The sequence below is a fragment of the Halichoeres trimaculatus genome, unplaced genomic scaffold (genome assembly GCF_033239565.1).
Source record: "Halichoeres trimaculatus isolate MK-OKI-2021-1 unplaced genomic scaffold, fHalTri1.1 fHalTri1_scaffold_10, whole genome shotgun sequence".
Lineage (NCBI taxonomy): Eukaryota > Metazoa > Chordata > Actinopteri > Labriformes > Labridae > Halichoeres > Halichoeres trimaculatus.
Genome location: NW_027437187.1, coordinates 14,694,209 through 14,709,535, shown reverse-complemented (window position 1 = coordinate 14,709,535; position 15,327 = coordinate 14,694,209). Strand labels below are relative to the sequence as shown.

Here is a 15,327-nt window from a genome sequence, read left to right as displayed (position 1 = left end):
GTAGAGCCCCAGTGGTAAGACCACATGAAAACAGCTCAACTGTTCAGGCCATTGCTAAAAAGGAACAAGTACTTCTCACAGTCCTGGGTTCATGCCAGCTGATCAGGAAACACAAGTTAAGCCTATGACTGCATTGGTTTCTCACTTAAAACAACAGAGTGGTTTTAAGCAATTACACAGAAGAAAAATATAAAACACAACACTTGGAAATGTTTTATTTTTATATAATGTTTTAGTTTGAAATGTTCGATTTAAGCTCAGGGAAGCACTTTAAACACTCTATAAATTTTCTTTTTAAATATAATTGTAATTCAAATTAAGAAAATCATTTCTCTATGCCTCATTCTTATTTAAAAATTATCAACAGCATATGCAGGTCATGAAAAGCAATGAAGTGACCTTATGACGTTTAAGGCAACGCAGTGAAAAATGAGGGTGCACCTGAATTTTGTGCTAGGGCATCAAAAATAAGTTAGGTGTGTTATGTGTGAAGCTGACCTGGGCCGTCTCTGTGCCTCTGGCGCGAAGGTGATATCTTTTTCATCCCAGATATCTTCCTCGTCTGAACCAGCATCTTCGAACTGCTGGATTTTCTCCTTACAGCGAGCCTCAAACAAAGCTATATTCGCCTGGAAAAACACACACACACACACACACACCAAATTATTAACAAAAAAGTTTCTACTTTATGCACACAGAAACATAAAATGGTGCCAAACAAAAGGTACGACTTTCAAACATTATGTATCTCTTCTTGAATTAAGTTGCAATGTAGTGTTAGGGTAAGAGGTGAGGACAATGTGTATGTTACGACAGGAATACTGATCCAATTCTAGGTATGCAGCATTGATACAATACGAGCATGTTGTCTGCATAGTGCCTTTGTCTGAGATGATGCTCATTTTAAAACAAGTTTTTCAGATCACAATGTTACATTATTTTATCCAAACAAGGCTCTTTTGCTGGGTATTTTGCAATCAGTTTCTTGCAGTTTTATGGTGGGTGATGTTTTTTTTTACTTATTACTTTTCTGAAAACCATACACAAACTAGATCGAAGTACGAATGTAAATATAGTTTGTCACATAGGTAAACATACACACCGTCCAGAGCACAGTTTTGTAGACACATTTTTTTTTTAAATGACACAATGTTTGACATTATCAGATTTCTATGTTGACATTTCAGCCAGTAGTTGGGTTAGTTTTTTTTTCCCAAAACACATTTTGTATCTAGAAAAACAGCTATCATTGCATTCAGTATTTCAGATATTATTACAATAACATAACCACACCAGTAGATTTGATCATGTTTGTCTAACTTATCTTTCTCAGTTTCTGAATAATAGTCTACAGTGATAAATGGAAATGCAACATGACATGTTTTATGAGACCTTAATTTCTTTTATCTTTGTGTGTGTGAATTCAAGATTAATATTCAAAGTACTTACACTTTCATTTGTACTCAGTGAAAAATTGATGTCTGATATTCTATCAAAGGGAATACTGCAATGTTAAAGAGAACAGAGTTTAGTTTAGTTAGAGTCGTTAGGCATTCACATATATTGCAACTCACAGGCAAACAGGCACATAGCTTCAGCATTCTTACTTGAAAACACTTTTTCTTACCCCATGCTGGGTTCATGACTACAGGTAAACACTGATGAAAAACATGGTCTGGCGACACATGCGTGTAAAGTTTGTAAGCTTTCCAAATAAAAGCAAGGAAAAACACAGCACTGGAAGAAGCTGTGATTCTAATATGGAAAATATGATTGTTTCTCAAAACATTAATAAGAACTTAATACCTGAGATTTTTTTTATCTTCCAAGTAAGTGCTGGCATTCTTAGCCAAACTTAAATAAGATTAATATAGAGCCAAGTCTTAGCAAGCTTTGTACAGACTGGAGGAAGACGGAAACTGTAGGCCTTACTTCAAAGATACAAAACAGAGCACTAAGTCCTGTCTGGCATATGAAACCATGTAAGAAGGTGGAGTAACTGAGAAATAGCTGCTTTTTTGCTACCATCCTGACAAATAAAGTTTCTTTTAAGTATCAGCTGTATCTTTTGTCTCTAGTTTAAATACCAAGCAGGGCTAAAATTATACAAGGCTTCACTTAGTTTTTGGAAGTAAATTAAATTCATCAATATTTTTCATCTGACTATGATAAGCAGGTTTTCCTTGTCATGAGGCCTGGGCGATAAATCGGTTAATTCAAATTTTTCTTGCTGGACGATATAAAAAAAGAAAAAAATTGAATTATTCTCCCTGCTATTGCACACCTTTTATACCTGCCACCCCGTGTGTGCAGGGTGATTTAACAGTACGGTAACGAAACAACAGAAACCTGAATGTCATAAAAATGTTCTTGTATGTCTTTGACATTGAGCACCTTGATGGACTCATGCCCCATCAGCTGCCCAAGTCTGCCTCCTTTAAAACTACAAAGTCAAGTTGCTGAAACATAAGAACAGCTACAACTTCAATGCCAGGAGTGAAATAAAGGTTACATTCATTACGTTTTTGATCAATTTAAACAAAACTGGTTATAGTTATTTAGTTATTTCTGTCAATTTCAATTGTTGTTTTCTTTGAAAGGAGGGAAAAAAATCGCCAACAAAATCGAAAAGCGTTTTTTTGTGAAAAAAACTGAGATTTTATTTTTATGCCATATCGCCCAGCCCTACTTGTTGTCCAGCTCATCATTTTTAGAAAGAACTACCATGAAATCTGGCAGCGGTGTCAAATCTCGATTTAAAAAAAAACGCAAATTAACCCATAAAATGATCCAAATTAGCTGATTGAGAATAGGTCAGATTACCAATAATCTTTGACACTTGTTAATTTAACAGTACACAGTTACATCAACTAACTACTGTCATCAAAACCCAGATTGTTCAATCTAACCCTCTAACCTCAATTCCCCCACTACAGTAAGGTTGGTGTTAAGTTTTTTAAATTGGTTTGAAACAAGGTTGAATTGCAGACCTAAGAATTTTACTACCTTGTTTATCATGTTCACTTGTCCAGCCTTAAACAAGTACTGATGTATTTTTGTGTATTATTAATGCAAGGAAAGTGAATTTAGCCAACTCAAGGCACTTCTGAATATGATGATGATACTATGATAAATACTTGTGCAGCAAGTTAACGTGAAATCAAACCAGTTTAAGCTTGAACACCGGGCCACACTAACAAAACAGCAATTCTATAACCCCACTACCATAAGATAAATTTAGAAACTGGAAAAAAGAATGGAAAACTTGGAATAAAGATGAGACAGTTTAGTATCCCAAATTATTTCTTCATTCATTCATTCATAACAGGCAAGTACAGACCTGCATCGAATTTTTTGGAGTTTAGACTTATTTATTCACCAAGTTCTTTATCAAATTACATTTAGAGCTTCACAGCTGAATTTACTCTGCAGACATCCAGTCTGTTTTTTTATTAATGCATCTTTCTACATGATTCCAAATCAGCTGGACATCAACGGTCCTAATCAATACTTGTCTATGTTCAGTAGGCTGTAAATGATTTTAGATTTTAGGCACAGACCAATCAATGAGAGGTGTTTTCTTCACAGTCTGATAAATCCATGCCCAAGATATATTTACAAGACAATGTTATAATTTAAACACACAAACTGACATTTTGAATCACTGAACAATTACTGGCTACCTTCTACGGCCCACAACCTTTGCACAACATTAGCAACCCATCCACCCTCCCAGCAAGCTTGTCCCACAGAATAGACAAAGTGACAGCGTGTGACAATACAAAGGCTGGATATGGTTTCTTTTAAAGTCTTATTTTGTCTTTGTTATTGCAGCCATAGAAAGTTGACTTTCATACGTGTTAAAGTAATTTCATCAGCTTTTAACCACTGTTTTTAGAAGTAAGGGGTGTCCAATCAAAGAGACCCTCTATCCCCCTCTCCACCCCTACCAGCTTTGTAATGTCTTCACTGCCACATCCCCTTATTGTTATACAGTAAGACAACAAGCCCAGTCATGCAGGATAAGTACTCACTCCACAACATCGTCCTGATCAGCAAACTCTTCATCATTGAAGCCGAACTGCTCAATAAAATTGGACGTCATTTGTTGCATCTGATAATCAGAAAAGGCCTGGCAAACCCAGGACCAACGATAATGATATAGTCTTGGAGCTACACAAATCTGGTCATTACTTACAGTACAGAAAATAGAAAATAAACTGAGCAGTAAAACAAAAACTGTATCACATGTAGACTAGACAGGTTAATAAATAAAAGAAGCACAAACATGCATTTGCAGGCAAACGCCAAAATGCTTCAACATAAGTTAATCTGATTTCAGGTTGCTATAATGTTTACCAAATAACATTAGTAATAAATAACAAATAATGAAAGCAGGCAAAATGTTTGTTGTTATTGTGCATGGCCCATAGTCACTGAGTGAATGGAGTTGTAAGGCTCCTAAGGCCAACAGGGGGACTGTTCATATCCTGACACACCTTAGCAGTTAAGCAGATTGAAAGTCTAGAGCAAAACAGGCCAGTGTTGTTACAATTATCATTTTAACAACAGTTCATGTAACATAGGCTTTAAAATACAACCCCAAATCACAACAGGTCTTGTTTAGGTGTTTTTACTAAAAACTCTCAGCAAATAAGCCTGAACCCACAACAGCTACTTTGTGCCATTTATTTATATTTCACAATTAATCCCATCTATTTTGAAATCAGGGTTGTATGCTCAACATGGAATTGAAATTCTTAAAAATATTCCATTATCTCACATTCCAAATAGTTTCTTTTATAATTGTGTTGCTGTTGTTTTTTGGGGGATACCAAAGTAAATTAACATTGCATTATCACTTTGACCACAACAGTCTTATTTTCTCAAAAAACAGACCAGAATTATTTGTTTGATCATCATTTTAGTATTTTAAAGCTTCAACAAAAAAATGTTTTAAATTTCTTTCAAGCTGAATGTAGAGTAATCATATATTATCAACTTTTGTGGATGGTTTATACCTACTGTCCCACACTGACCAACTCTGATGAGACAATACTGTCTACTCGCAGTATTTCAGGGATTTCTTTTCAATAGATTGCCTCAAACAGACTGAAAAGAACCTTGACTATAGGAATATTTATTGGTAGAGTTATTTTTTTTTCATCAGCTAGTTTTATGTGGCTATGGGCCTGCTTTGTGTACATGGTTGTGCCTGTAGTGTTAGTGTGTTTAGCTCTTACTTGTTGTAGAGAGGAGTCCTGGTGGAAGCCGCTGTCTTTAAAGTCCACCTCATCATCACTCGAAGAATGGATGTTGTGTGTATTCACCTAAAGAAGAATATTCAGTGAAGATGAGGTTGAAAGAACACTCCACTGTCTCACTGAGCAATTCACAACAAAGCAATGACTACATTTACATGCGCACCAGTATTCCAAAGAATGCTTCTCAGAGTGCTGAGCCAATGGAAATACATATAAATCAGCATATTCCAAATGAACTGTATCAGTAGTAGTGTGGCATCATGACAGGATGTCATCTAGGGGTGTGCTTTTGAACGCACCGTGTTGACATTTCCACACAATAGTTGAAATGTTCACTGTTGCGCTATCTCTTCTTCATCAAAGTGTGACTAGAACTCTCATTTTCATCCACCTCCTCAGCTGCAGCTTGTTGTACTCTTTTAAATATATCACTCTTGCTGTGCTTTTGTCCATCGATTTAATATATGATATTCAACTCTTTAATTATCTTGAATGAGTTATTTTCTTCCTCACCCCAAAAGTGTAAGGTCTTTTGCTTCCTCACCATGTTGAACATGCGCAGAAGTAAAAAATAATCCTTTAAGTAGCTCACTTGGGAGCACACTGTGAACAGCATGTTTGGGTTGATACCGGCATTTTCCAGGGGTTTTATTAGGGTTTTTAATGATTGGAAAATTAGCCTAATTGTATTATGACAATTGGAATAAGGTGTTTACATGCTTCCTGCACAATCAGAATATTGTCATTATTCCGATTAATACAGGAATATGCTGCTCATGTAAATGTAGTCACTGAGCAGGCTTGCAAGTGAGCAAATGTTGAATCGGATCTCAACAATGCTACTTAGAAAAATACATCTTACATCCAACATGTAAAATATGAAACAAATATGAAAGTCAGACATCAGTGCTGAGGAGTTACTCACCAGGTCGACAGTGTTTCTCTTGTTTGTGTCGGCCAGTTGCCCAGAAATAAAGGCCTCCCATTTCTCTCTGTCCTCTGCTGGAAGATCTGTGACCAACACAAATGTATAAAGTCTACTCTGTATTTACAAAATGTTCATTGATACAACAGTTTGGGGATGGTTGCATCAATTACAGCCTACTTGCCCACCTGAACGATGGTAAGGAACAGAATTATATGCTCATCGTACTAACGAACCACTTTTGCCTTGTGTAAACTTGTAAACAGTATTTCAAGAAATAAAAATATTTTTTTTCATGTGGACTACAAGGGACCACAGGTTGTGGTCTGATGTGAGTCGCTGTGACATTCAAAAAAACAATGATGAACCTTACATGCTTGAAAAAAAAGCTTCTCAGAGGTATGTGAAGCTAAAGGGGGACTTCTATTAGGGGAAACCAACAGATTCACTCGGGTACACTAATTCATTGGTGTGTATTTCTACAGTTCAGAGTCAGCTGGCTTCCAATACTTAATTTTAGGAGCTTTGGTTACTAAGTACTGTGATAATATCCTTTTGGATAAAACGATTTTTGTCAAATTTAACAGAGAGGACTATTAACCCTTGAGGCTGTATTATACCTTTCCCAAGTCAATGAGACACACAGAATCAGTATGAGAAGACGTGTGTGGCTTTTATACTTTTCAACACACTGTGCAACGTCCGTTCTCAAACTGCAGGAGGCGGTGTATCGCAAATGCTCATCTACCACAGTGCTTAACTAGAGGAGAATAACTTGTGAACACTGTTCACAATTTCTTTTGCCAGTTCCTCCTCTATGCAGAGTTTGGCCGCAATTTCATGCCATGAATTGTTCATCACACAGTTATCTTGGTGATCTCTCTGTGATGAATCATATAAATGCCAGTATTTTTTGTACTTCTATTGCTAGGAGCTCTTGTTCATCCAAGCGTTAAGAAATTTTCGGAGGTGCCTGATGTGGAAATTGTCCACGTGAAAAGGACCCTGTGAGGGGGCAAGGCTGCTGAAATAACGTAATGCGTTCACACGAAGCCATGTGGACCTTGCAGAAGCATCACACATAAACCAAGCTTTAAGTGGCTTCAGAAAAACAGAAGCACTTACCAGAGATGAGCTGTTGTATCTGTGGTCCATTTGGGCCTTTGTCACAGTTGTGAACTATAGAATTTGCTATTCTGGTCAGGTGACCCATATAGCCTCTTCGCCGACCTCCCTCTGCCCTATAAACAAACACAGAGTCATTTAGGACATCTACTTTGAGTAACTATCGCTATTCTGAAGTGAGCAGTAATTAGGGCTGCACTGATTAATTGACACAATCGATTACATTGACTATAAAAATTTATTGGTGCTGTATTTTAATAGTTAACGTATCATATTATTTTTTCTATTGTTGTGGTCATAAGGTGAAATCAAATACTAGGCAGCATATTTACATCTGTAACTTCAGTTCACTGCATAAGGTGCTGTTATTGGATACTTTTATTTAAAAAGATTGCTAAACTCACAACATAAAAAAACATTGACGAGGGAATAGTTCCATAGCCCCTTTAGACCCCATAGTTCAACGCAGGATTACGGGGTCTAGGGGTTAAGGAAAATGTGACGACACTTATCCATGTGGATTTTCATACTCAGTTATTGACCACTCTGTGTTTTAGACAACAAACAATAACTAATAAACTTATGTTGGTTTTAAATGTTAAACTGTTGGACCACCATCGTTATATCTTGTTAGCACAACACTGTTTAGTCATGTTACACAGACACACAAACATGTGCATGTGCACACAGAGAAAAGACATGAGAGGGAAGTAGAAATGATAACAACATGCATCACCATGGGCTGAATTACACAGGTTTAATTTTTTAAATAATAATTCTTTGGTTAGAGCCCAAACTATGCACAGAATAATTGTGATTGATCAACTAATCGAAAAAATGAATAATAGACTAGTAGACATAAATAACTAAATATATAAATACATGAAATAAAAAATATTAGTTGCAGCCCTAACAGTAAGGGATAGCTTCAAAGGACTGAGAATTTTAAGGGATTACTTTAAAAACAGTCACACCCAAACAAATGTACTCCTGCTCAGAAGAGCAGAATACTCACTGTTCTTTTTCGTTAGAGCTCCAGGCGTCTAGGATTCTCTGTATAAACTGGCACTTTTGAAACAACTGGTGAGAAAAACAGGGTATCACATATGAATAATGTATTATGCACACGATGCAACAACTGATTATCAGCCCAACAGAAATGATCATATTCACACTATACGTTTAGTTGTAGTTCATACTTCTTACAGTGAGTGGCTGTACATATTCAACTTTGTTTTTGTTACACTGATATAAATATCACTCCCTTGTATTCAGAACTTACATGTTTGATAAGAATGCTCTCCCTTGCATGTTCTTGCTCTGTGTCTGGCTGGGGGTCAGTGGGGGCAGGGGGCATAGCCAGAATCATGGCTGTACAGATCTCCACCTGAATGTGGAGGAAGTTGTTCCAGATGTACTTAAAATACATATCCTGTGGAGAAAAAAAAACACAAATGAATTAATGTGTCTTTCACATCAGTGATGGTCTCATAGCTTGTCATTTTGCTTCCTCTGCTTTTCAGAAATGCACAAGTCAGCAACTTTAGAGGAAACTTCTACAGAATCAGAAATAGAGATACAGAAAGAAACTGAGCTGCTTCCTTTTGTTTAAAACGCCTTATGTAACTGACATTGCATCGCATGATGACAACCAAGACTGGAACATTGTGTAGGGTGGATAACATGTCAGATGTTTCAAGAATTGGAAACAGCACTGAAATCTCTGTGAGGCATTTAGGAATCTTCTGATAAATAAGACTGATCATAACTGACAGGCTAGTACTTGGAAGCATAAATAATAAACCGTTTTACCATTGTTTAAGATAACACTCTTTTTTTTTTTACCTTCACGGCCCTATCACAAGCCAACAATCTTTGAAAACAAATACCAAAACCACAGTTTGCAGTACGTACTAGTATGACTCCCAGTGTGTTGAGGTTAATTAGTTCTGTGTTGATGCTGTGTGTGTTGCTCTGCAACAAGCTGGCCACCAGTCTGACCACATTGAGCCTTGTGTTTCCCACAGGGGGGTCCAGCATCCCCCACGTTGTCTTCATCACATTCCTCTGTTGGTGGGAATAATAGACAACTGAGTGAGGTGGATGCATACTTGAGTTAAACTACATTACATTCATCCAGTAATTAAGAAGCTCAAATAATGCCATGCCGACTGAGTCTGTTTGTATTTAATCCACCAGGTATTTGTCATGAAATAACCAATGAATGATGCCGGGCTGATTTTTACCTTTGGGGGTTCCAGTAGCAGCTGGTGAAAGTCTTTGAGTCGGGGTCTTACAGCCTCAAGGATGCTGTGATTAACTGAGAATGAAGGGTGGGACATCCCAGGGGGGCACTCCATGTGACCCTCAAACCTAAAGCAAAAAGCATGATGAGCATAACCAAATAGACTAGTTTGAAGTCTTTAAAGTAGATTAATATTTACTATCATACTTTTTTATAACAATGATGCCACTAAAGAAGGTACTATTTAAATGGTAATAATAGGGATGATGGGGCTGTAACAATCAAAACTTGAATTTATAATTGTATTAAATGCGTTAGATGTCAGCTCCGTCATTGATTATGATGAACACAAAATCCTTATGGTGGATGTCAGAGTGTTGACCGTCATCAACAAAAATTTAAGTCAAGTATCTTTTATTAAAATTGGTGCTTTAAAAGTTTTTTTAATATATTGACCCATAGGTCCAACACGTAAGCTTCGGCTATTTCCTTTCATGTTTAGCGTCAGTGTGTTCAAAGTCCACATCATCACTAAAGAAATATTAAAATGTAAAAATTGGGAGAGGCCAAAGAACATACGCTGGTCTTCTGGTCTCAAACAATGTGAGGAGAATCTGGATAACACTGACAATCGCAGATTCATTCTTCTCCTTGTCAAAGATATTAGCAAGCAGCTGCTCCACCGTCTCCTGCCTGTAAGGTAGAAGAAAATAGAAGAAAACAATGACAAAATAAACCACGGAGCAAATATCAATCATAAAGGCACAAACTGTAAAAACAGCATTTTTTTAATATCTTAATTTATTATTACACAAAGGTACAAACAAAGTGAGCTACTACACTAAAGAGATCTGGTGCAATAAGCCAAATCTTAAGTGTCGCAAACGAAAGTCCATAACTAAAAGTAAAAGGTAAGGTCAAGTTCAAAAACAATGTAGAAATAAGTTTTATTCTATTTTGCATTAACTACAAGAGCTCTTGCCGGTTATCACATTCATACTTTTCAAGTGTGGCTAGAAGTGGGTCAGACTCTGAACAGCCCTGGACCTGGAACATCTGGTCTCTGCTCAGTCTGATGATCTCACACAGGGACTGGGAGGCATTGGAGTGTCTCTGTGTCAAGAAAAGAAGATAGAAGGAGGAAATAAGACAATTAACCTTAAGCCTGCCATCTCCAATCTTTAAGTGTGATACAATTTACCATATGAATCATCTATTAGAAGTTCTTTGGTTCAATAATTAACATGTTAACAATGAACATGCTGTAAATAAAATCTGTCCTCAATATTCAGGGATGGGATTGGCAAAGGTCTTAAAAGCAGAGAGTATACTAATGGCAGAGCAAGGAGAAAACTTAATTCTGTACTGTGCAAAATATCCACAAACTCTGTTCATATGCCACAGCATTTCTGTTCTGAGCTTAATCTTTTTGGTGAATACTATAACTGAGAAGTTCACATCATCAAGCCAATAGTTTACAACCACCCAGCACAGGGAACATGGAGTTATTTGGGGTCCTAGAAAACTTGGGCCATAAAACTCTTTAGCATTTTAGTGAATTCAACATAAATTTATTGCTCTTCTGCATCAATGTCTGTAGTTTTCTTTTTTCTTTTCCTCACTCGGTGTACATAAGCTCTCTTTATATGTGTGCAAATAGCTTTATCTTTTCATAATCTTGTGTTTAATAAGTGTTTTAAGTGCACAGACCTTAGCAGAGCCATTGATGGTGCCCACCTCTGTTACTAACACAGACCCAAACACAGCAGCACCCATCAAAACATCAACATTATACAACTTCAGCAAGTGTGTGTAGTTATCAGCTGTTGAAGTAACACTACGCTACATTGCTCTAGAAAATGTTCATAGCACAGTGATGAACGCAGAAAGCCATTATGCTTTACTGCCCCCCTACTACTTTCAGGTTGGAAAGCTCCGAATTCTGACTAAGCCTGATGAATCACAACCCTAAGTACTGTATCCAGAGGTTAAAGTAATAAAAAACATAATATCCCGTGTTTGGCAAAAGCCATCAGAGATATTTTACGGCCAATGACAAAAAATGAGAAATATAATTTGTACTTACATCCTCATCTTGACATGGTTGCACCATGTCCACCAGTCTCTGAATCACCTTTTCCTCATTTAGCCACTGAAAGACCATGGAGACAAGAAAAAGGTCAAGGAAACACATAATACAGATTATAACAATAATAATAATGAAGAAGAGAAGAAAAGAAGAAGAAGAAGAAGAAGAAGAAAGAAGAAGAAGAAAGAAGAAGGAAGAAAACGGCGCAAAAACAAGAGGACCCTGACAAGAAAACCATTAAGTTAAAGATAACTTGGAATAACTGCTACTCCGTGAATTTCTGCTACAAATACCAGAATATTTTTTAATTTTCCAGGTTTCATCTCAGTTCGAGTAAAGAAGTTCCCTGTTACAAATCCATCATTTGAGTTTCCAGTCTTTTCCACCCTCTGCTGTCCAAGATGATCCCATCTATTTTCTGCCTCTTATCCTGCTCACGGTTGCGGGTGGCTGGAGCCTATCCCAGCTGTCTTAGGGTGAGAGGCAGGGTGCACCCTGGACTGGACCAGTCAATCACTAAGCTGACAGACAGAGACAGACAACCTCTCACGTGCACAATCAGACCTATCAGTAATTTAGAATCATTAATTAGCCTGATGAGCCTATTTTTTGGACTGTGGGAAGAAACCAGAGTAACCAGAGAGAACCCACCTATGCACAGGGAGAACACGCAAACCCCACACAGAAAGGCCCACCTTGTGATTCAAACTGGTCTATTACACTTGAAACTAATTGCTCATCAGAGTACAGAGACTTCTTTTGGTGATATGTGAGTGAAGAGCCGAGGACAGCCAGCACCCACTAAATGTTAATTGTTCTCTGCAGTTTTTCCCGAGCCATGCCAGATCACAGTGAGCAAAATCAAATTATCTGGCCTGTTGCTTAGGGTTGTAATGATTCAAGGAACCATTTTTAGCACAGCCCAAGTGTTGTTTTGCTACTCACACTAAGAACGTCCTGCCGGAGCTGCTGTGGTTCAATGCAGGTGAGCATTCTGAGCAGCAGGTCCATGATGGCAGATGTCCCGATGTGTTTGATCATCAAATCTACAAAGTCCTCCCTCTTCCGCAGGAAATCCACTATCTGAGTGAGCCAAAGACAGAAAAAAATCAAACAGTGCCTAGCACTTTTACAGAGAATTAACTCCCATGTCAGGAGGGCTTAAAATAGCCATTGTGATGCTTTAGTTTTACTTTCTTTAAACACTTAGAGGAACAACACCCGGGCCTTGCTTACTTACCTGTTCAGGCTTGCGCCCTATAAGAATGGAGAGCACCTTGGAGAAGAAACTGGCCAGGAGTGGGTTGAGAGGGGGCTCATTTTGGAGGAAGCCATACAGTTTCATCAGCAATTTTTCATCTTCTCCCAGTCTGTCATTAATCTGGCCCACATCTGATGTAAGCAGCTCACAGGATATGTTGGGGTACCTTGAAGAGAACAGGAGTTGAACTTATAACTCTGAAAACACAATGTTCAAATACTGGAAAACTGCCCTGATAATTTGATATTAGATACTGTGACTTCCGCAAAACTGATATAGGACACTTTCTGCATTTGAAAGGTAAAATAAAAACAACTATACTATATCTGAAGCATGACTGCTAATAAATATTGTCTGTGATTACCTCAAATCTATAAAGTACTTGAATGAGCAAATTCCAAGGATGTGTGGCTTTTTTATGAAGGCTCTTTTGTTTATTTAAAGTCATTACCAAATGTGTGTGCTACAAGCACAATTATTAAATTACTGTCACATTTTTGTCAAAAAAAAGTCTGTGACACCATCTGTAAGGTTAACGTTCACAAAAAGGGAAAACAGTTAAAAGTGATCAAAGATGGTCAGTTGGCTAATAAACAGCAGGAAGCAACACATCAAACTACAGCTGCATAGATAAACGGCCAAGAAATTATGCTTGAGTGTTACGTCCTCAGTGCATCCTATGTTCCTCTGTTTAATAGATGCCAATCTATAATTGGTGTCAAATATTTTAAATTTGTTAATCTAACAATATTAATTAGCTAGTTGTAATATTTTTTACAAAAGCAGTGAGGGTGTGTTCCACACAGAACACTTGTTACAACTTAGGTTAACATGCAATGGAGGTCACTGAAAAGAGCAGATGAAAGGTAATTCCATAGAAAGAAATAACCCTGAAGGGAAAAAGTCTATTCTGTCAGCTAATAGACAATTGTTTTGTTGCTTTGAAGTACAACTGCAGTGCAGAAACATTTTTTATTCTACACTCCTTTAATGTCATTCTCACGTGTTTGGTAATCAGACATAAAATTTATCTCTAAAAATGTGAAAAACCAGCTCTTATGGTTTGAGCTCCTGTATCTCACGCACAATTTTTCACTCACTTGTATTTAACCTTTTCCTCAACATCAGTATTGGGTTCCTGTGTGATGTATGTGACCAGGTCCTCCATGCACTGTGGTCTCAGCAGGAAGTCAACCAGTTTATGGTTCTGGGCCTTGCACTCCTGCAGGACGTCATCCTCATCCATCACCTCTGTCAGCGTCACATCCTCCTTCTCTAACAGTGTGTCAATGTGCGAGGTGGTGTGGAGGTCAAACTTCCAAAACATTTTGGCTCTAAAACAAACAAGGCAGGTCGTTACAATGCATACAGGATGGAATCTTCACCAGAGGCCTTCAGAGGATATGAAACATGACTTTATTTATTAACTGAGGGATTGGTCTTCCTTTCCATACCTGTGGGTGTATTGGAGTCCAGGGGGTGGAGCTCAGGTTATAAAGAGGTGTGTTTCAGTCTTTGGGAGTTGTGGCCCATTCCAGGCTAGCCGGATGGACAGACAGGCAGACAGTGGTGATGGACAGACTGGCAAGCAGCAAACATACAGCAGTTCAACAGCAAACACCTGTGAGGGGCAGAGAAGGAGAATACATGTCTTTTCTTTGGATGTTATGACAGATGTCAATGCTGTCTTCTGAGACATGCTGACCACTTTTAGGACAGACAATAAAATCTACCAATCTATCTATTATAGTGGATTATGGCCTGTGATTACAAATGCTGCAGATAACTGGCAGGAAAACTAACTGAGCTTTTGCTGCCTGCCAAATAAAGCTCAAGTTATGGTTGTTGTCGGATACAAATATCACCTGTTTCAACAGCAGATCGCTTTTTAGATATGCATCAACTAAATTCTTAACATGTTAATGCTCAGGGATTAATAATGTACGACATGTTACTTTTTTTCCTTTTTTCCCAGATGACCAATGTCCAAAACTCTAAATAATAATTTAATAAATTTAAAGATGACAAAAATATTTATATACAAGTGGCTGAGCTGTGATCTGCAACAACAGCAGACATCTGACTAAGTAATAATAATGGTAGAACCTGCATATACCTGAACTCTGTAAAGGCAGGTTTTCACTTTCAAGAAGCATAAATGTCAGATCACTTCCTCTACTAATCATTCAGAGGTACAGCTTCCTCACATGCAGGTATTCTGTCATCACTTGGTTACAATAAACAGCTTATCAACGCGAAGAAACACTGCAAGAATTAAAACATCGTTCTGCAAATATCCATCACTGTTATAGAGTCAGTGATGAGCAGCAAAGAGTTAAAAGCATCTTCTGATGCATTTAAAGCTTTACAGATCCAGCTAATCAGGGCCAAGTTGTGTGCAAAGCTACAGATAATCTG

At 37.7% G+C, this 15,327-nt stretch overlaps 1 protein-coding gene across 4 annotated transcripts in view; it reads right to left on the bottom strand.

Moving 5' to 3' along the window:
* The window catches only part of ppp6r3 (protein phosphatase 6, regulatory subunit 3), a 29,283-nt gene that overhangs the window by 10,792 nt on the left and 3,164 nt on the right, over nucleotides 1–15,327 (bottom strand). For 3 of the 4 annotated variants that reach the window (XM_074677239.1, XM_074677241.1, XM_074677240.1), the window contains exons 2-18: nucleotides 14,364–14,530; nucleotides 14,010–14,243; nucleotides 12,889–13,075; nucleotides 12,594–12,731; nucleotides 11,646–11,711; nucleotides 10,560–10,672; nucleotides 10,139–10,252; nucleotides 9,561–9,687; nucleotides 9,229–9,381; nucleotides 8,597–8,746; nucleotides 8,330–8,394; nucleotides 7,315–7,430; nucleotides 6,190–6,275; nucleotides 5,244–5,330; nucleotides 4,035–4,132; nucleotides 1,450–1,504; nucleotides 499–629 (exon numbers count right to left, since the gene is read on the bottom strand). In XM_074677239.1, coding sequence (XP_074533340.1) covers nucleotides 499–629; nucleotides 1,450–1,504; nucleotides 4,035–4,132; nucleotides 5,244–5,330; nucleotides 6,190–6,275; nucleotides 7,315–7,430; nucleotides 8,330–8,394; nucleotides 8,597–8,746; nucleotides 9,229–9,381; nucleotides 9,561–9,687; nucleotides 10,139–10,252; nucleotides 10,560–10,672; nucleotides 11,646–11,711; nucleotides 12,594–12,731; nucleotides 12,889–13,075; nucleotides 14,010–14,236 — 1,913 coding nt within the window. In that variant the 5' untranslated portion in view covers nucleotides 14,237–14,243; nucleotides 14,364–14,530. The remainder of the gene's footprint in view (nucleotides 1–498; nucleotides 630–1,449; nucleotides 1,505–4,034; nucleotides 4,133–5,243; nucleotides 5,331–6,189; nucleotides 6,276–7,314; nucleotides 7,431–8,329; nucleotides 8,395–8,596; nucleotides 8,747–9,228; nucleotides 9,382–9,560; nucleotides 9,688–10,138; nucleotides 10,253–10,559; nucleotides 10,673–11,645; nucleotides 11,712–12,593; nucleotides 12,732–12,888; nucleotides 13,076–14,009; nucleotides 14,244–14,363; nucleotides 14,531–15,327) is intronic. The other variant, XM_074677242.1, reaches the window with a different exon arrangement.